General features: G+C 36.4%; 1 protein-coding gene and 1 pseudogene across 1 annotated transcript; both read right to left on the bottom strand.

Moving 5' to 3' along the window:
* Positions 1–10,278: 10,278 nt before the first annotated feature.
* On the bottom strand, positions 10,279–11,727 carry LOC111366759. The gene is made up of 2 exons (XM_022987455.1): positions 11,655–11,727; positions 10,279–10,706 (listed from the first exon to the last, which is right to left on the bottom strand). Exons 1-2 carry the CDS (start codon positions 11,725–11,727, stop codon positions 10,279–10,281), a joined length of 501 nt encoding a protein of 166 aa, XP_022843223.1.
* Positions 11,728–12,645: 918 nt separating this feature from the next.
* On the bottom strand, positions 12,646–16,379 carry LOC111366758 (annotated as a pseudogene).
* Positions 16,380–22,959: the final 6,580 nt, after the last annotated feature.

Here is a 22,959-nt window from a genome sequence, read left to right as displayed (position 1 = left end):
GGACCACCTTAATATTTAAAATATTAACATTCTCCTACTTGATCCATACATTTCACTTGATATAATATCCAAAATCCATCAATTCTCAATTTCAAGAAACAAAAATACATGAATCATGGCGATAGATCCTCTAAATATGAGTATTATCTTCCATGTATCACAATGCATCATATTTCTTAACATACTAGCCCATATTACTTAATTAATAAACCACGTGTTTATTCTAGGCCCAAACGTCAATGTATTTCTCAAAATGAATGTGTACACAAGGAAAACAAATATGAGAAAATATAAAATAAAATAAAATAAAAAATTCATTAACATTCGTTCTTACAACGAAAATCACATAAAGGAACCAAGTCCCATTTTATCTACATGATCCGTAAATCATAATGGTGGCATGCCTTTCATCAAAGGATCAACAATCATTAATTCAGTATTGACGTGTTCAATGACCACTATTTTCTCTTTAACGCGTTCCTTTATGACCAGATACTTTATGTCGATGTTTGCTTCGACTATCACTTTTATTGTTCTTAGTCATAAAGACTGCAGATGAATTATCACAATTTATCCTAAATGGCTTAGAAATTGATCCATGATTCTAAGCCCAGAAATGAAACTCTTCATCAATATACCATGCGAGGTAGCCTCAAAACATTATACGAACTCAGTTCATCTATACATAAGCATATAATTTTTGGTACCCTGAAGGTACCTCATTGTTTTCTTCATTGATTTATAGTGGTCCATACCTGGATTACTTTGACATTGTCCTAACATTCCTATAGTGGTCTTGTGTAGATTTGAGCATACATTAGACTTTTGACATCAGAAGTATAAGGAATGTTCTTCGTTTGTTCCATTTCAAGATCATTTTTAGGCACTGGTTCAAATTGAACCTACCATCATTCACAATGCGAGCTATACTTGATGAACAATCTTTCATCCGAAATCTTTCTAAAACTTTATTGATATAGGTCTCTTGAGACAGGCCTAAAATACTTCGAGATCTATCCATTTGGATCTTCATACCAATAACTTAAGATACATCACTCATATTTTTCATCTCAAAATTTTTAGAGAGAAATTGTTTAACCTTATATAGCAAACATTTATCATTGGTTGCAAGTAAATTGTCATCCATATATAGAATAAGGAAACAAATCTTACTCCCAATGACCTTCTGGTATATACATTGATCCATAATGTTCTCTACAAATCCAAATGAAGAGATAACATCATGAAATTTCAAATACCACTGACGAGAAGTTTGTTTCAATCCATATATAGATTTCTTGAGCTTGCACACCAAATACTCACTACCACTATAGGAAAATCCTTCTGATTGTTTCATGTAAACCTTTTTCTCTAGATCTCCATTGAGAAATGCCGTTTTCACATCCATTGTTTGTGAAAACATTTCAGGATCATTTCCGGTTCCAACATTATAGTCCGATTCTTGTAGATACACAACATAATCACTAGGTATTGTTGATTTCCTTATTCTAGTAGATCTCCTTAATGTTGTATCAACATTTTCCTGAGGATCATGTTGTTCAACCGGTTGTTCAACAATTTCATGCAATTTTTGAACATCATGATCTATTGGATTATCATCAGCAACTTGTGAAACTTCAATAATTGGTTGTCCAACACCTGTTTGAACTTGAAAGGTGTTGTGAACGAAATCAATCTATCACTTGAGGTGGAAAGTCGAGCATCGATATGATTCTTTCAGAAACATTGTCCTGGAATCGATTGCTCACACTAATCAAGTCATTCTCAAGAAACTTCACATTTCTTGACTCTACAATTCTAGTGCTATGAGTTGAACAATAAAATATGTACTCTGTAGACCTTTCAGCATATCCAATGAAGTACTACTAATGGTCCTTGGGTCTAGTTTCTTTTCTTGTGGGTTGTAAACTCTTACTTCAGACGGACATCCCCAAAGGCGTATATGTCGCAAACTCGATTTTCAACCTTATCATAATTCAAATGGCGTCTTTGGGATAGCCTTGGTTGGAGCTCGGTTTAACATATATAATGTAATTTTAAGAGCTTCGGTCCACAGGGGTTCAAGAAGTTTGGAATTGCTTTCTGCTACACAGGCATGGTATATTGGGCAACTATCTCATGCTCTTGAAGAAACTTCGCAAATGGACTAGGTGCTTGTCCATCCTCGGTGTATCTACCATAATATTTCCACCTCTATCTATTCTCACAATCTTAATTTGTTTTTCACATTGTTTTTCTACTTCTGCCTTAAAAACTTTAAAGGCATCTAGTACTTCGTTCTTATTATGAAGTAAGTAGATATACATGTATCGTGAATAATCGTTAATGAAAAAGATGAAGTATTTCGGACCATACGAGTCCATATCTGGATTACAAATATCTGAATGTATGATCTCTAATATATATTTACTGCTCTTAGCACATTCCTTAGACTTGTTGGTCTGATTTCTCTTAATGTAGTCTATACAAGTGTCAAAATCAGTAAAATTTAAAGTACTAAGTACTCCGTCATCTACTAATTTCTTAACCCTTTTTATGGAGATATGTCCTAAATCTCCGGTGCCACAACATAGAGGAATCTTCATTTATAACATATCGTTTTCATACCAGTGTGAACATGCATAGAATTGTAAGTAATATTATTTTGCAGATTAATAGAAAAAAGACCATCAGACACTGTACCATTCCCAATAAGATTATATTTATAAAATAAATTGAAAAACCTTTTTTTTTCGTTTGAGAAATTAAAGGAATAACCTAAAGATACAAGTTTTGAAACTGAAATCAAGTTCGTAGAAAAACTTGGAATATAAAATGTCTAAATTCAAAATAAAATCACTAATTAAGATTAAACTGCATGTTCCAACAGCCTCCAAATGTAAGAGCATCTTGTTTTCTGAATAAATGCATTGCTCACCTTCTACTAGTTTTCTTAGGTTTCGCATTCTGTTATGACCCAGGAGTCGAGCCTAACGAAGGCAAGTGCGAGACGAGACCCGTTGATAGTCGATGGCGGACCGATGACGCGATCAAGGGCAAAGCAAGTGAAACAAGCGATGAGATTACTCTTTCAAGAAACCATTGATGGAACCATGTTCGGGACTCAAAATGGAGCAACTTTCATGTTCGGGTCGAAGGCCGAATCAACTTGGATCAATTTAATAATGAATGCTGAAACCGGAGAGAAGTTCCAAGCCTATGCGGTCACATAGGTCAAAGTGGCTCACGATCGCATGGAGGCTTACTGAAACTCAAAGGAGACAACTTGCTTGAACTATGCGACCGCATAGAAATGAGTGTCGCGGTCGCATATGCCAAATTTTTGGCGAATTTTCTATTTTTGATATTTTTTGATATTTTGTTAGTTTTTTATTCTTTTCCATATTTTGAGAATTATGCTCGACTTTTGCACGATTTTTACCTAATTTCTAGGTTTAGTATAAATAGGAGTTTTCATTCAATTGTAAATTTTTTTTAACTTATTTGATATTGAATTAAAGTGAAGCGTATTGTCTTCTCTTCATCGTTCTTCATTGAATAATTTAGAACTTATCAAGTGTTAACTTGTGGCTTTCAAACAACCGGATTCAATTCTTGGATTGCGTGATCAAAGGGTCTTTCAAGCGTCGTTTTTGTTGGATTTTTTGGTTCGACTTTCTTTTGAATTAATAATAAACTCTTGGATTAATTTGGCTTTCTTGAGTTCGTCAATCTCGTTTTGGGTTTCGTAGGTAACGTTGCTACGGAGTTCGCATCAGTTGGTATCAGAGCTGGCTCCAAATTAATTGAAAGTTATATCTTTTCGTTACTTGCTAAGCGTTTTCTTTATTTTTTCCAATTTCTATTTTCGTTCTTCGTGTCGTTAAGTCTTTGTATTTCTTCTTCATCATTCTTGTGTTCTTTGTCATTTGAGTCATTCTTGTATCGTTAAATTATCGTTAATTTCAATTCATTGAGTTGTTGATAGTTTAATCGTATTTCCTTACAAAAGGTAAAAAAAAAAAAGGTATTGTTCATCGTTCGATTACTGTTCATCCGTACAGTACACAAAAAAAAATTGATATTATTATTTCTTCTTTTTTACTACCAACACAAAAATAACTCTCAAATTGTGTGATTTGGGCTATTCCATTGTGTCAATTCTTCACTTTACTATTTAGTCTATTCACATATTCTTGTCAAAACATTCATCTATTCCACCTAATTTAATTCCTTGAGTCTCGTGGTTCTTGGTTATTGTTTGATTTTTTGAATCCCCGGTAAAATACTTGATTTAGTTCACATGGTTCTTTGAAGTGCTTGGGGGGAGACTTTGAGTGGTAAGAGGTCGAGTGGTAAGTTTAATAGAGGGAAAAAGCCATATTGAGTGTTTTTGAGTGATATATTTATGAGGTATATAAATTTGTGTGACATGATGTCAAAAAGAAAAGGTTCAAACTCAAGCCGAAACGGTAATGACAACAATGCTTCGGAGGACATGATACGGAGGTTTGAACGGGTACTTGGTGATGTTAGGGAGAAGGTGGATACGCAAGGGGAATGGATGGTGCAAATAGGTACCACAATCGCTAATCTTAGCCGGGGACAAATGGAGATATCTAATGCTAGGGGGCTGGGTAGGCGTGAATCTAGGAGAGGAAGGCAGGATGAGTATTGTAATGATGAGGATGATTTTGATGAAAATGACATGGATATGGGTCAAACGAGGCATAGGGACATTTGGATGGAAAGACGGGGTAGAAATAACTTAGGAAATGAAGTAGATGGAAATTTGGGAAGTATTAAAATGACTATTCCGCAATTTAAGGGGAGAAGCGATCCGAAAGCATATTTAGAGTGGGAACGGAATGTTGAGATGATTTTTGAGTGTTATAATTATTCGGAGGAGAAAAACGTAAAATTGACGGTGCTTGAATTTGTGGATTACGCGATATCTTGGTGGGATCAAGTACTTACATCACGGCGTAGGGGTCGGGAAAGGCCAATTAGCATTTGGGATGAGTTGAAGACGTTGATGAGGAGGAGGTTTGTTCCAAGCCACTATTATAGGAAAATCCATCAAAAATTGCAAGGTTTGTATCAAGGGTCGAAAAGTATAGAGGAGTATCACAAGGAGATGGAAATTCTTATGATTCAGGCTAATGTGGAGGGAGATCGAGAAGCTACCATGGCACGATTCTTGAATGGGTTAAATCAAGATATTGCAAACGTTGTAGAGTTGCAACACTATGTGAAAATTGAGGACATGTTATATGTGGCAATGAAGGTCGAGAGGCAATTGAAGAGGAAGGGGATGTCTAGGGAATCGTTGGGTACTTCGAATTCTAATTCAACATGGAAATCGAAGTGGGATGACAACAACAAAAACGGGGTTGTACCTAGAGGTAAAAGTGATTCGCAAAAGGGTAAGGATGAAAATGCTAGCAAACCAATATCAAAACTGGAGGCACAACCGTCGCGCAATCGGGACATCAAATGTTTTAGGTGTTTGCGAACGGGGCATATTGCTTCTCAATGCCCAAAAAAACGGGCGATGGTGTTGCGGGATAATGGGGAGATAGCGAGCGATAGTGATGGCGAGTTTGATGACATGTCGACGTTGGAAGATGTTAGTGAAGAAGAAAAAGTTGAAGGGCCAGTTGGGGATCTACTAGTCACGAGACAAGCTCTTACTCCTCACGTCAAAGCAAATGACTTGGAGTTGCAATGGGAGAACATTTTCCACACTCGATGCCACGTCAACAATACGGTATGTAGTGTTATAATTGATGGTGGTAGTTGCACTAATGTAGCTAGAGTAATTCTTGTAGAAAAGTTGGGTTTAACACTGTTGAGACACCCGAGACCTTATAAATTGCAATGGTTGAATGAGAGTGACGAGGTGAGGGTGAATCGAAGAGTGTTAATTAATTTGTCAATTGGGAGTTATAAGGATGAGTTAGTGTGTGATGTGGTGCCAATGCAAGCGGGATATATTTTATTGGGGCGACCATGGCAATACGATAGGAAGGCCATGCATGATGGGTACAAAAATTGATATAGTTTCATTAAGGATGGAAGGACCATTACTCTTGTGTCATTAATACCGGCACAAGTCTATGAGGACTAATTAAAATTGATAAGTGAGGAAGAGAGAAGAGCCAAGGAGTCAAAAAAATGATAGAAAGTGGTGAGTTAGAGAAAATGTTGGGATAGCCACTAGAGAGAAAAAGAAAGAGCGATCACAAGAGAGAAAAGAAAGAGAGTGTTCCGAAAGAAGAGAGAAAACACGAGCAAATTTTTTTGCAAAAGAGAGTGATTTGAGGAGGGCGGTAGTTGAGAGAAGAGACGATCTTGTTCGTGTATAAGGAATCACTCGTCCATTTTGAAGAAACTAACCCACCCTTCCCTAGTTTGGCTAAGTCTTTGTTACAGGAATTCAACGACGTATTTCTAGAGGATGCACCAAGTGGATTGCTGCCTATTCGAGGCATTGAACATTAAATTAACTTCATACTCGGAGCTGTCATTCCAAATCGACCGGCTTATCGAAGCAGCTCCGAGGAAACTAAGGAGCTTCAAAAACAAGTGGAGGAGTTGATGAGCAAATGATACGTGAGGGAAAGCATGAGTCCTTGTGCGGTACCGATTTTGCTTGTACCAAAAAAGGATGGAACATGACGAATGTGCGTGGATTGTAGGACTATCAATAACAAACGGTAAAGTATCGTTACCCTATACCTAGGTTAGATGACATGCTTGATGAATTACATGGTGCTTGCATATTTTCTAAAATTGATTTAAAAAACCGGTATCATCAAATTCGTATGCGGGAGGGTGATGAATGGAAAATGGATTTTAAAATTAAATATGGTTTATATGAATGGTTGGTTATGCCGTTTGGACTCACAAATACACCTAGCACTTTTATGCGCTTAATGAATCATGTTTTATGCGCCTTTATAGGAAAATTTGTTGTAATTTATTTTGAGGACATCTTAATCTATAGCAAAAACCTAGGAGAGCATTTGGAACATTTAAAATGTATGCTAATTGTTTTAAGGAAAGAACAACTCTATGCTAATCTTAAGAAATGCAAATTTTGTATGGACAGAGTTATATTTCTTGTATTTGTGGTTAGTGTTAATGGAGTAGAAGTAGAGGATGAAAAGATAAAAGCTATTAGAGATTGGCTGACACCTAAAAGCATAACGGACGTTAGGAGCTTTAATGGTTTGACTAGGTTTTATAGGCATTTTGTGAAAGATTTTAGCACTATCACTGCATCACTCACGGAAGTAGTTAAAAAGAGTGTAGGTTTTCATTGGGGTGATGAACATGAACTTGCATTTAATACTATTAAAAATAGATTGTGTGAAGCACTTGTTTTGCCATTACCTAACTTTGACAAAACATTCAAGATTGAGTGTGATGCATCAGGAATAGGAATTGGAGCAGTTTTAATGCAGGATCGGAGGCCTAATGTATATTTCAGCGAGAAGTTGAGTGGAGCTGGTTTAAATTATCCTACATATGACGAAGAACTTTATGCACTTGTTCGAGCTTTGGAGACTTGGCAACACTATCTATGATCGAAGAAGCTCGTAATACACATCGATCATGAGTCATTAAAGTACTTGCGAGGACACGGTAAATTGAACAAGAGGCATGCGCGGTGGATGAAATTCATCGAGACGTTTCCATACGTTTTTCGGTATAAGTAAGGTAAGGAAAATGTGGTGACGGATGTGTTGTCGCGAAGGTATGTATTGCTAACTACTCTTGATTTTAAGTTACTTGGGTTTGAACATATTAAGGAATTATATGAAAAAGATATTAATTTTTCGGATATTTATTTGTCATGCATTAAATGGGAGGTTGATAGGTTCTTTAGGCATGAGGGGTATTTATTTCAGGAAAATAGGTTATGTGTTCCAAATTGTTCTGTTCGGGAGTTGTTAATAAGGGAGGCACATAGTGGTGGATTGATGGGACACTTTAGGGTTCAAAAGACTTTAGATGTATTGAAGGAGCATTTTTATTGGCCTAAGATGAAAAGTGATGTTGAGCGAATTTGTAGTCGATGCATAGGTTGTGAAAGGGCTAAGTCTAAGATTTTACCTCAAGGTTTGTACACACCTTTACCTACACCTAGTGAGCTTTGAGTTGATATCTCGATGGACTTTGTTTTGAGTTTACCAAGGACTAAGAGAGGTCGGAATTCTATTTTTGTGGTTCTAGATAGGTTCGGCAAAATGCACATTTTATACCATGTCACAAAACGGACGATGCCACGAACATTGCTGACTTATTTTTTAAAAAGATTGTGCGGTTACATCGGGTTCCTAGAAGCATTGTGTCGGATCGGGATGTCAAATTTTTAAGTCACTTGTGGAGAGTTTTGTGGGGGTAAATTAGGCACTAAATTACTATTTTTCACAATTTGTCACCCACAAACGAATGGGAATCGAGATGGTGAATACGACCATGACACAATTTTTGCGCACAGTAATCAATAAAAATTTGAAAAGTTGGGGGAGTGTCTACTATTTGTTGAATTAATTGAGCTGTTCACTCTACTACATCATATTCTCCATTTAAAATTGTATATGATTTTAATCCGCTAACTCCTTTGGATTTAATTCCTTTACTTGTGAATGAACGTGGTAGTTTAGATGGCAAAAAGAAGGCGGAATTGGTTAAGTCACTTCATGAAAAGGTAAAGGCGCAAATTGAAAACAAAAGTAAGCTGGTTGCGTCGTAGGCGAACAAAGGTAGGAAGTGCGTGACATTCGAGCCAGGAGACTGGGTTTGGGTGCACTTTAGGAAGGAGCGGTTTTCGGAGTAAAGGAAGTCCAAGTTGCAACCGTGGGGCAATGGTCCATTTCAAGTTATTGAAAAGATAAACGACAATGCATACAAGTTGGACCTTCCATGCGAGTATAATGTTTCGACTACTTTTAACGTATCTGATCTCTCTCTGTTTGATGCAGGTTCAGATTCGAGGCGAATCCTTTTGAAGATGGAGGGAATGATATAACTCAGGAGTCGAGCCCGATGAAGGCAAGTGCGAGACGAGATCCGTTGATAGTCGATGCGGACCGATGACGCGATCAATGTCAAAGTAAGTGAAACAAGCGATGAGATTACTCGTTCAAGAAACCATTGACGGAACCATGTTCGTGACTCAAAATGGAGCAACTTTCATGTTCGGGTCGAAGGCTGAATCAACTTGGATCGCTTAAATAGCGAAGGCTGAAACCGAAGAAGTTCCAAGCCTATGCGGTTGCATAGGCTTAAGTGGCTCACGGTCGCATGAAATCTTACTGAAACTCAAAGAAGTCAACTTACTTGAACTATGTGACCGCATAGAAATGAGCGTCGCGGTCGCATATGTCAAATTTTTGGCGAATTTTCTATTTTTGGTATTTTTTCATATTTGGTTAGTTTTTGATTCTTTTCCATATTTTGGGAATTATGCTCGACTTTTGCACGATTTTTACCTAATTTCTAGATTTAGTATAAGTAGGAGTTTTCATTCAATTGTAAAAAACTTTTGACTTATTTGATATTGAATTAAAGTGAAGCGTATTGTCTTCTCTTCATCGTTCTTCATTGAACAATTTCGAACTTATCAAGTGTTAACTTGTGGCGTTCAAACAACCGGATTCAATTCTTGGATTGCGTGATCAAGGGGTCTTTCAAGCATTGTTCTTGTTGGATTTTTTTGTTCGACTTTCTTTTAGATTAATACTAAACTCTCGGATTAATTTGGCTTTCTTGGGTTCGTCAATCTCGTTGTGGATTTCGTAGTCAACGTTGCTACGAGATTCCCATCACATTCGTTGTAAGGCATTCGAAATATGGATTGTAGAATTAGAATCAATCCATCATGTGTTATAAATAACGTCAACTATATTAGATTCATAACAGACAAATGAAATTGGTTTATCATTTATTCTCAAGCCATTTCCCTTTTTTTTTTGTAGAAGAAACACTTGGATTCATTTTTAATTCCACATTGGGAAAGTATTTTACCTTTCTCTTTCATTTTGACTTGTTTTTCGTCATTTTCTTGCATTGCCATCAATGCACTTTCATCCATTTCATTGTCAGTCTCTCTTCTTCTTGAACACACATGGTTAGAAGTTCATTAATTGACCACTTATCCTTATGCGTGTTATCGGATATCTTGAAAGGTCTATATTGATGTGGAAGGGTGTTCAAAATATAGTGCACAAGGAAAGACTCAGACATATCAATCTCAAGAGTTTTTAACTAAGCCGCAATGTCCCTCATTTGCATGATGTGCTCATGCACACCTCTCATAGTAGTGAGCCTTATGGATGAAAACTTCATAATTAGGGTATTGGCAAGTGCTTTATCTAAAGTCTCAAACTTCTCATCAATAGCCTTCAGTAATGCCTTAACATTATTATGCTCTTTAACAGAACCACGAATACCAGTAGAAATCATGTTCTTTATGAACATCACACTAAGGCGATTGGATCGCTCCCATTGTTCATAAAGAGCAATTTCATCTGGAGTGCTGGTCGGAGTGATTTTTGATTCATCTTTTCTAATGGCATAATCAATATCTATCCACCCCAAATGAAGGAAAATTCTTTCCTTCCGGACTTTATAGTTATCACCATTTAATTCGAGAGCATCACATTTAATATCAGAGAAAATCGCAGATTGTGAAGCTGCATAATGCTTATCTTAATTTGAGGTTTTTATTGAGTAGATTGCATGTTTGACCAATGTAAGTCATGCTAAGATTGAATATAATGACATAAAAATTGTCTGTTGGCTAAATTTTTAATTCAACTATATTCAATTATACATTATGATGAAATTATCAAATCACATTTTGCTAATATAAAATCATACTTTAAAATATGAATCTAGTGACATAGAACTTGCCTGTGGACTAAAGTCCTACTCAATTAGATCTATGAATAAACTTTATGATAAAACTATTAAATCATGTTCCAATTCCTAATTCCTGTGGATAATTAGGAAAGTAATTTAATATTTTATCTTAGTTGATCATACAAATATAATAACAATTCTTGTGGGATAAAATTTATTACATTCAATATGATCAACCACAATTAATGTCTTTACTCTATGTGATCTTATACTTTAATATATAATTTTGCATAATTAAGGATATTGTGGCTACTCCCCAATCAATTAAAAATATATGGATCACCCGACATAAAATAATTTACAAAATGTGCTCATATAAATTGTATAAATCCATAAACAATACGAGCACAAAACTAAACTTTTAATGTACTAAAAACTTAATATAGCATGTATAACAAACCAATGAATATCATACATACAAAATAGCAAAAATAAATAATTTTCGCACATTAAAAGAAAACCACATGGTATATATTTATAACCCGTCTTCAATAAACAAGTCCTAAGTTTTCAACCACTTGAGTAACACGTGTCATCATTTCAAAATTAATTGTCCTTAAACTATAGTGGTTGGAATTCACTCTAAGACCCACGCCATTTATTATTGTTGACATTGGCTTTAGGTTCTGAGCGTTCCAACCATGCAGATATATATAAAGAAACCATCCAAAATAATATGTCAGAATGCTTAGAAAAAAGGATCACTACAAGTCTCTCACGTGTTTCAACCTTTTGAGGTAAAGGTGGGCAAACAACAATTCGCTTGTCTCTCTGCAATCTTTGGAACACCATATATGTATATATATATATTATTTTTATTTTTTTTAACTCTAAAAGGTCGTCTTCTTCCTCTGGTCGGATCATTTTGACCCAGTTTCGACTAGAATAAAAACCTGCGATTTCTACGCATTCCGGACACCTAAATTTATGTCTTAAATCCCAAAATGTTAGAAATCCAATTTCTCAATGATTCCTAATTTTATTTCCATCAAAAGAAGGATTTGAAGTCTAACCCAAAATATCATGAACACTACAAAATTTTTGAAAATTGCAGAGAACAAAAACAAGCAAGGCAGAGGTAAATAAGGCTCTGATACCTACTGTTGGACTTTATCTTGATCTATCATGTATAGATAAACAAACAACATATAGATCAAATGTGGAAAATGAAAATCATGAACTAATCTCCCACCATTGACATTTAAACTACAGAATTTAGAATTGTATTTGGTGTTTCCGATTCTTCAAGAATTCTCTATGATAGTGTATTTTCGTGAAAAATCCAGACTTGGGAACCAATACCACTCTTTTCCATTTATAAACTTCTTCCCATCAAAGAAGTTTTGGAATATAAACGGTTATCACAATGGGCAGTTATGAGAAGATGGTTAATGTCCAATAAATGAGGGAAATGATGGACCACCTTAATATTCAGAATATTAACACACCAAGCTTTGAAAAATATTTTTGATTGCAGACTGAACTTTGAAAAACTTACTGCTCACTGAACTTTGAGCAAAAATTTAATCCTAAGAAGAAAGAAATGATCTTGAACGCGGATAGAAAGAACACAAAGAAAATCTATGAAAAGAATGAATTCTATCGGTTATACAACTAAATGAATTGTGTAGTCTCAAGAAAAAAAAAGAAAGAAAACATTTTTTTTTCCTTCAATAGCTAATACAAAAGTAGCTCTTGCTCAAACAACAGTTAATTGTTGAGGACTCTCAATGGAGATCTTCGATCATGGACGGCTTTAGCTTTCTTCATCAAGGGGAATGAGAAAATGTTTAAATTCTCTTTTACTGGGTCATATTCATCATCATCACCATTTATTTCTATCCTCGGCCAATTATTCTCCACCATTTGTACCATCCTTCTCAAGATCTCCATTAGCTGCATATCATTTTCCACAGATAACTTCCGAATCTTATTAGATAGCAAACCCATGGTATTGTTGAAAAAGTTTTCCCAGTCTGAAAAATCTACTAGTTTCTTAACCTTTTCATCATTTAACTTCTCAATCATAGTATCTGAACTAAGCTGCTTTTCTTTAAGTTCAAATTTCAATTTGTAAATTTCTAGTTGTTTTGCTTCTAATTCTGCTTCGATTTTCCCTCTTTTCTTTCTGGAACAGAATAAGGATCTCTCTTGCTCTTCCACTCTCTGCTGAAAATTATTAAAGTCATGTTCTAATTCTGTGATTATCAGATTTTTCTCTTGAATTTCCATCTCTTTCAAAACCACAGCTGTATTGATCTCTTCCCAAGATTCACGGAGCGCATTCTTTTCCGCCTGCACCTTTGTTAGGTGAGATGAAAAAGAACAGGTCGAACTTTCAAACTCCTGTTTCAGTGATACAACAAGCTGGCTGAGGGTTTCTTTCTCCTGTTCGTGGTGTTTATCAACTTGAGCGAGAATGGTTGCTTCAAGTTCTATAATGATCAACTCTTGCACCAAGCAATTCAACTCTTTCTGAAGACCTTTGGAGGCCTTTTCATCTGAGTGTTTCAACAGAGATTTCTTTTTCTCCTGTCACTGATCCTGCCAGATTGGCAGTTTCTATGGACTTGATTATTTTGTTTAAACCATCTGTTGCTGACGATAATCTGTCCTCTTATTTTTCTCTTCTAGTTGATGACGTAGCTTTCTCTCTCTCATTTGAGATTGACCTCGACTTCTACTTGGGCAAGAAGAGAAGCTTCTACATCTCTACACTTTTTATGGTTTTCTTTGATGATTGCTCTGAACCGTTCAGCAATAGATTTCCAGATCTATAATTCAAATAAAACTTCATTTATTTCAAACAACTTCTCACACAACTCCTCATTTGCTCTATCCAGGGCATCATGAATTGATTTCAAATCGCTCTGAATTTGCAGCACTTGCTCTTCAGAATATAACTGACAAGTTGATTCTTTGAGCATATCACGTTCTATGTGTAAGGGAAGCTGCTCATCTTCAATAGATTTCACCTTTCTTGACAAAACCACAGTCCTCACACTCCTCCTCAAGTTCTTTTTGAACTAGGATGAGGGTTTCCTTCTTCAGTTCCAACTGTTCCTCTAGAGCAGAAATAGTTTCTTCCATTTCTTGGTTTTCCAGATCCGTGTGAGCACTATTATTAGCATGCCTGAGTTGGGCCTCAGAAATTTCCGATTTCAACACCATTAACAGTAGAGTTCTCCTCATTTTCTAGTTCTAGCTCTAGTGTCAGAGAATGACAAGCTTCCAATTCCTTTTTGAGCTCATTTATAGACAAGTCTTTGCTTTCTAATGCAAATATGCCGATATTGAAGTCCACTTTCAATTTCTCATTTAACAATAGCCACTCAACTTCTTTTGCTTTGAGATTCACTGAATAGTCCCTGTGCACCTGCTCCAGACACTTGAACTTGTTTCAAAGCTTAGACAAGGAAAAAAAACTTTTCCTGCATCCTGGATTTGAGCTTCTTGAAGTTCTTTAATTGATCCCATGAACTCTTGCTTCTCTAGCTCTAGTTTGTTGAACTGATACTGCATTTCTTTGTGAAGTGTTTCCTTTGTGCCCAGCGATCTCATTAGAGTAGCAATTTCTCGATCCCTCTGACTTGTCAGGCTTTTAATTTCCAACTTGGCCTCCTCATATTCATCACAAACATTGTCAAACCTATTTTTGAATTCCAAAAGTTGAACTTCCAAAAGCTTTCTCTTGCCTTCTTCATAAGCCAGAGCCTGGTTGCACATACAAATTCGACTCTAAAGATCTTCTGAAATTCGGATTTGAGATTCCAGATTCGATTGTAAGGAAGAGATGCCATCTATCAATATAGCTTTTTCCTTTTCTTTTTCCCACTCATTTTTGCTCACTTGCAAATGACGTCGAAGCTTTTCATGGGCATCTTCTAAATGGCCAAATTGTTCATTCTTCCATTTCAGCTTATCTTCAAAACTTCAATGTTTTTCTTCTAATTGGAGTAAAACATCATCTCTCTGTTGTAATTCTTTAGAACCTTTGGCCTTATTTTCTGTTTCTAAAGACTTTTTCTGAAGAACAGTGAAAAGTCTCTTAACTCCTTCAATCTCTTCTTCAAGTGAGAAATTTTGCTTCTCTCGATCCATGTTCTTGGCATTTGCTTCATCCAAAGCGAACCCCAACTCTTTATTATCTTCTTCACACTTATAAAGCTTCTCACCATAGTCGAAACAAAGTTTACCATTTGCAGATGTAAGATGCTTGACGGCAGCCTCTTTATCTTTCAAATTATACTTCAGGTCTTCATTTGTTTGCTTTGCAGCATAAATTTCTTCTTCCTTCCCATTTAATGCTCGAGCTAGTTTTTCCAACTTATGATTCACCTCCTGCAATTTAATAAGTTTCTCTGTGAGAATATGGTTATCTTAACTCCATTTTGTTCAGTTTTATTATGGACCATTGGATGGGATCGACGGCCGGGATTTAATCTATTTGAGATATTTGTGTTGCCTTGTCTTGGGGGAGATGTTTTGACTTGATGGTTGACACAATAAGGCTCCCCCCACGTTTTTGGCAGAGATGGTTTTCTTCCCTTCTTAAGTTGACTCTCTCTTCCCTTTTTGCTCTCGGTTTTGGTTGAAGGTTGAAGAGGTCCGGTTGGTGGGTTCTTTGCCGGTTTCTCTCTCTCTTTTTGGAAGGTGATTTGCATTACATGGAGCTGTTCCTGAGCCTAAATCAGCCATAAGAGAAAGGAGAAAACTGCTGGACAGTTCAGCCGAGATCGGGTTGTATCTTTCCATCTTATTTTCTTTGATTTTGCCTTGAAACCCTTTATTATTTGATGATTATTGTTTGATTGAACTCCAAGGATTCCAACAAACTGGTATCAGAGCTAGGAGGAGTGAAATCTGTCCAAAAATCGATCAAAAACTTCAAGGAAATCGCGATTCCCATTTTTTGGCCGAATCTGAAAATCCAAATTCCGGCCAAACGATTGACCTTTTGACGAAACTGACCTTGGACCCATAACCAGCAGACCAAGGCGCTCCCCGTGGTGGGGCGCGTGATCGGACCGGCGATCGGCAGCACGTGACTCCGACGACGGCGCGTGGCTGGACTTTCCGGCGAGCTTTTTTCGGGCAGTTTACTTATTTCGATGTCCTGAACGCACTGATATCGTTTGTTTTCTGTTTCAGGTTTTACAGAAAAAATTGGACGATTTTGCCCCTGGCTTGACGTTTACAGCAATTTGGTTCAGAAATTTGGTGGTATATATATTGTTTTTCAACAGTAGTTTGGTAAGATTATTCCAAACTCTCCGTTAGGTTAGGTTTGGTATCCTTACTGATTTATGCATAATTATTGCTTGGTTGCCTATTTGTGAATTCCGTTGATTGAATTCTTGTGATTAATTTGTTACTTGGAAGCATATTTACTTGCATTATATACCTGTGTTTCGTGGACGGATTATGTGATTGTTGTGCTTCATTTCTAAAATTGTTTTAAACTCGGCATTCATATTTTTATATTGATCATCTGGAAAAGAATTTTTCAAAACCTTTTCTATTTTGTCCACGAGTACAGGCCACTCTTTTACAGAATCTGTAATGGGTTCGAGGGTTGAATTATCGCAATTCGATGGAAAGGGGGATTACTTGATATGGAAACAGAAAATGAGGGTCATTTTGGTCCAACAGAGAGTTGTTAAAGCTCTTGATGATCTCGCTACATTTTCTGATGAGTTAAAAGCTAAACCAACTGAAATTGAAGACATGAATGAAATTGCTTATAGTTCTATAATTTTGCATCTATCTGACAACATTGTGAGACAAGTTGATAGTGCTAAAACTGCTAGAACTTTGTGGATTGCTTTAGATGCCTTGTTCTTAACTAAAACTTTACCTAATAAAATATACCTGTTGGAAAAGTTGTTTAGTTTTAAGATGGACCCAGGGAAGGATGTCGAGGGGAATTTGAGTGACTTTAGCATAATTGTTAAGAGTCTAGCCCATAATGATAAAAAATTTGACGATGAGGATTTAGCTGTCATATTACTAAACTCTTTACCCGAATCTTATAGAGAAATGAAAAATGCCATAAAATATTGTAGGGACACTCTCACTCAAGCTATTGTTTCCGATGCTTTAAAATGAAGAGAACTTGAATTAAAAAGAGACAACAGAACTCATTCCCGGGAAGAGAGTCTATTTGTTAAGGGAAGACCTGAAAAGAAAGAATTTAACTTCTATAACAAGAAGGGGAGAGGAAAATCTAAAATGCGATCTAAATCTAAAGATAAAAGCGGTAAGAAATGTTATTACTGTGGAAAGTTAGGACATTTCAAGAAAGACTGCTTCGACTGGAAAAGGAAACAAAAAGACCCGAACAATTATGATGTTGATAATGCTGCTATTGTTTTTGAAATTAATAGTTTGCATGTCATGAATGTGTCTGAGGAAGAATTTGACAAAAATTGAATTCTAGACACAGGGTGCACTTTCCATATGTGCCCTGATAGGTCTTGGTTCTATAACTATAGAGAGACTGAACCTAGGAAGGTCTACATGGGAGACAATAATTCTCAAAAATGTGGTTGGAGTTGGTGACATAGCCATCATAATGTACGATGGGGCCGTCACGCAACTCAGAAATGTTAGATATATCCCAAATTTAAAAAGGAACCTCATTTCCTTAGGTTCTCTTGAAGATGAGGGATATACCTTCAAGTCTGGTAACAAGATTTTGAAAATTATGAAGGGTTCTCTCATAGTTATGAACCCTAAGAGGAATGGTCTGTACTATCTTGAGGGTAGAACTGAAATACCAGTTGATTATAGACTTCTTACTGTGAGTAAAGATAAAACTGAATTTTGGCATAACAGAATGGGTCACATTGGGTTTAAAGGGCTAAAATCTTTAAGTAATCAGAAATTACTTGGAAAAGATGACATCGAAACTATGGAATTCTGTGAAACTTGTGTCTTGGGTAAGTCCCATAAGGTGAGCTTTAAAGCTAGCTCTCATAGGACCAGTAGACCATTGGACTATGTCCATGCTGATCTATGGGGTCCGGAGAAGCACTCCAGATTTGGCGGAAGCAAGTACTTCTTGTCCTTAGTGGATGATTACTCAAGAAAAGTTTGGATTTATCCTTTGAAGTCCAAGTCGAAAACTTTTGGAAAATTCAGAGTTTGGTTAAAGTCTGTTGAGAATCGGTTAGACAAGAAACTTAAAACATTAAGAATTGATAATGGGCTTGAATTTTGTAATAACGAATCTGACAACTTCTGTAAGCAGAAAGGTATAACAAGACACAGAACTGTTAAATACACACCTGAACAAAATGGGGTCGCTGAAAGAATGAATAGGACCATAATGAACAAAGTTAGATGTATGTTGATTAGCTCTGGCCTTGCGAAAGGTTTTCAGGCTGAAGCTGCAAGTACTGCAGCTTATCTGATTAATAGGTCTCCGTCCAGCAGTATAGGGTTTAAGACCCCACAGGAGTTGTGGACGGGAGAGCCTCCAAATCTAGAACATTTGAGGGTGTTTGGATGTGCTACATATGCACACTAATCTGAAGGGAAACTTGAGCCGATGGATGTTAAGTGTGTGATGTTAGGGTATTCCGAGGGTGTGAAGGGCTATAGGTTATGGGTTTTAGGGGTCCAAGGCATTAAGATTATTAACAGCGGGAATGTAGTCTTTAATGAATCTGAGATGCCATGTCTAAAACAGAAAACCGAAGAAACTGACAAATCTGAAACTGAGAAGAGTATTCAGACTGAGGTGAAGCTGACTAGGCTAAATTCACCTACTCCTGGGAATGACGAAAATGACCCTATACATCATGAAAATGAAAATGAAATTGAAATTGAACCTGAACCTGAAGAGGTGACTAAACTTCAAGATAACATTGAACCAGGTGAAGTTGAACATTTTAATGATCAGCCACCTAATCAAGATTATCAGCTTACTAGGGATCGGGGGAGGAGGCAGATCAGGCCAAATCCTAGATATGAATCCCTAAACTTGACTGATTTTGCCTTGGTTTCAGGTGAAGCCCTTGAACAGATAGAACCTGCTAGTTATGAAGAAGCTGTTAATGGAAAATGTTCTAAAAATTGGCTAAAAGCTATGCAGGAAGAAATGAAATCTTTAATGGAGAATAAAACTTGGAAGTTAGTTAACAAACCTAAGGATCATAGGATAGTTCAATGTAAGTGGATTTACAAATTGAAAGAAGGAAGTAATCCTAGTGATCCCCCTAGGTATAAGGCCAGATTAGTGGCGAAATGGTTCACTCAAAAGGAGAGGGTTGATTACAATGAGATATTCTCTCCTGTGATAAAGTACAAAACAATCAGACTGTTTTTGGCATTGGTTGTTCAGTTCAATTGGAAACTGGAACAACTAGATGTCAAGACTGCTTTCCTACATGGGGAATTGGAAGAGGATATTTACATGAGTCAGCCTCAAGGTTTTGAGGTGAAGGGTAAAATAAACTGTGTGTGCAAATTAGAAAGATCTCTGTATGGGCTTAAACAAAGTCCTAGACAGTGGTACATAAGGTTCGATACCTATGTACTGAAGATAGGTTTTAAAAGGAGTGAATATGATGCATGCTTGTACTATAATAATAGTAAGGAGGGCTGTGAGGTCTACTTGTTGTTGTATGTAGATGACATGCTTATAGCAAGTTCAAGTAAGACTGAAATCACTAAGATGAAGAATCTTTTAAAATCAGAATTTGATATGAAAGATTTGAGGAGTGCTAAGAAGATTTTGGGGATGGTTATAAAGAGAGATAGGGCTGAAAATAGACTAATCATTTCCCAAGAAGCCTATCTAAACAAAGTCATAACTAAATTTGGTATGAATGGATCAAAATCTGTGAACGTTTCCTTAGCAGCTCACATGAATCTTTCTAGTGCACATTCTCCTAAAACTGAGGAGAAATTTAGAGAAATGAGGAACATACCCTACTGTAATGCTATAGGTTCTGTTATGTTCTCTATGATAACAACCAGGCCTGACTTAGCCTATGCTATAAGTTTTTTGAGCAGATTTATGTCTAACCCTGGAAAGCCCCATTGGGCAGGTTTGAAATGGTTGTTAAGGTACATTGTTGGTACATTAAATCTGGGTCTAGTGTATGAAAAAAGATCTGAAAAACTTACTTTAAAGGGGTATATAGATTCTGATTTTGCTGGTGACAAGGATAACAGAAAGTCTACCACAGCTTACTTTTTTACACTTGGTGACAATTATATAACATGGAAGTCTCAATTGCAGCCTTTAGTTACTTTGTCAAGTACTGAGGCAGAGTATGTTGCCATAACCGAGGCGGTTAAGGAATGTACCTGGTTAAAAGGAATTTTAAAGGAATTGAACTTCATGCATGATATACCTGTTATGTTTACTGATAGTCAAAGTGCTTTGTCGCTTTGTAGGAATCCTGTTTATCATGAAAGAACTAAACATATTGAGGTGAAATATCATTTTATTCGTGAGAAACTGTCTCAAGGTTAATCTTGTTAAAATTCACACTGAAAGGAATCCCTCTGATGTGGGAACAAAAATTCTACCTGCAGGTAAATTTAAATTGTGTTTATCTTTATTACATATTGACACTGGTTAATTTTTCTTGCAGGTAGTGGACGATGATGATGAACAGTTCTTCCATGTGCAAATTCGCAACCAAGAGAGAGTGTTATGAGAACCAAGGTGAAGAATGTGAGAATATGGTTCTCTTAACTCCATTTTGTTCAGTTTTATTATGGACCATTGGATGGGATTGACGGCCGGGATTTAATCTATTTAAGATATTTCTGTTGCCTTGTCTTGGAGAAGATGTTTTGACTTGATGGTTGACACAATAAGGCTCCCCCCACGTTTTTGGCAGAGAGATGGTTTTCTTCTCTTCTTAAGTCGACTCTTTCTTCCCTTTTTTACTCTTGGTTTTGGTTGAAGGTTGAAGAGGTCCGGTTGGTCGGTTCTTTGCCGATTTCTCTCTCTCTCTTTTTCTGGAAGGTGATTTGCATTACATGGAGCTGTTCCTGAGCCTAAATCAGCCATAAGAGAAAGGAGAAAACTGCTGGACAGTTCGGCCGAGATCGGGTTGTATCTTTCCATCTTATTTTCTTTGATTTTGCCTTGAAACCCTTTATTATTTGATGATTATTGTTGATTGAACTCCAAGGATCCCAACATTCTCACTTTGGGCTCTCTTTAAACTTTCAAATAATTCTTACTTAATACGATATTCATCCTCAAGATTTTCGAATTTAGCTTTAAGATCATCAAGTTCTTCGTGAATCAAATCCATTTTCTTCACCTCACAACAGTTTACACCTCCACTTTCTGTTTGCAGATAAAAGACAAAATTCAATTGAATAGTTCAGCAAAGGGAAAATGACACATGGACCAAATTATATGCTAATCAAAATATTTCGGTCAAGCTACGCCTGACTAATCCTGAGGAGTGGCGACCTTCCCCCCTGGTTCACCACCCAGGTAAATTCGGATGCGGTCACAGCCTATACACACTTGGGCTGGACATTCGAGATACAGTTCTCCTCCCTGTAAACTTTCCTTCACGACATGCAGATAGGAGGGGCAACAAAGCGCACCATAACTTTGCCTCCACAAGAAAACTACCTTCCAACATAAATGTTACCATTCAGCTGCCGCGAAGATTCGAACATCCAATACTCCGTGTAAAATTCTCATACTTTACCACTGCGCCATGCTCGTTGAAGCTAAGTTAGCATATATTATGTAATCTTTATCAGAAGTGAGAACATTATGCAAGAATGAGAGTGCAAAAATATGTCCTTAAGCCATGACAGCATACTCACAGTAACTCGTATGATCTTCTTTACTTTAATCAATTTATGACTTGCTTATTATAGGATGCAAACAACCTTGCTACATTGCCAGAAAATTTTACATTTATCACTTTATGGCTTGTTTATTAGAGGATGCAAACAATCATGCTACATTGCCAGAATGCCACATGACAATCTGTCATTAGCCGGTTTAAGAAAATAAACAGTTTTTTCAGAAATCATTCACTACCACCAATGCATCTATCATCCAAAGTGGTAAATTCACGTGGCAAGAAAGCATTATTAGGATGCAAAACTACATAGTTTCTTGGGAATTTCAGTCAGATAAATAAGAAGCAACTTGATGAGGACATCGGTTATTTATTTATTTTATTTTCTAGTTAAGCTTTATTTTTATTTTTTTGGACTATTATTCAGAAAATTGGACTTGTATGGACTCGGGTCCAATCTCGTTAGGATTTGCTTTACTATTTAAACATACTTTGCTTTGTAATTTTTGATTGATGAATGAATAATTATTTTGGTAGCTTATGGCGCATCCCTCTCATTTTTCTGCCTTCTTTTGTTAAATTCTTCTCCCTCCTCCTAATTCTCTATTCTTTCTGAATCTGCCGTCTTTCTATTAATCTTCTTATTGGTGCTGCATCAAATTTGGTATTAGAGTCAAATTTTGGTAATATCTCATCCTCAACCCAAAATTTGTTGGAACAGTATAATCGAAACAGATTTAACGTAAGAGCTTTCATTCACTTTTCTCTCTTAGTTACCAAAAAAAAAAGTGTACTGTTCACGGGTACTGTTTACGCCCGAAATTCCAAATTTTAGATTTTTCTACAGTCTATTACAAAAAAAAAAAATTGTATTGTTTTTCAGTTTGTGGCTGCTGCTAGTAACATTGTTGTTCCATTAATTTCAACCCTAAACCCTATTTACAATTTCCCAATTGGCCCACGTACAACACTAATCCATCTACCCAGTCTCAGCCCAACGCCACTCAACCTAATACAGTTAAACCTCGATAAAGTAATGTTCGATAAAGTAATAACCTCGATTATATAATAATTTCTTTCGATCCCGAATTAGGCCAATGGACTAAAGTAATAACCTCGCTAAATGCATTAAGTAATAAAAAAAATTGAATCCTTAAGGGCCCAATAAAAATATAAAGTAATAATTATTGGATTTCATTGAGAAAAAAAAATATATATATAGACCAAA

Source organism: Olea europaea, chromosome 18, assembly GCF_002742605.1.
Source record: "Olea europaea var. sylvestris chromosome 18, O_europaea_v1, whole genome shotgun sequence".
In the NCBI taxonomy this organism is placed as follows: Eukaryota; Viridiplantae; Streptophyta; class Magnoliopsida; order Lamiales; family Oleaceae; genus Olea; species Olea europaea.
Note: the sequence above shows the minus strand (reverse complement) of the source record. Positions and strands in the feature narration are given on the sequence as shown.

Coding starts and splice junctions, on each gene's coding strand:
- LOC111366759 (XM_022987455.1), bottom strand. CDS start 11,727: ATGGTGTTCCAAAGATTGCAGAGAGACAAGCGAATTGTTGTTTGCCCA. Junction 10,707..11,654: donor ACCTCAAAAGGTTGAAACAC/GTGAGAGACTTG, acceptor AGCATTATGCAG/CTTCACAATCTGCGATTTTC.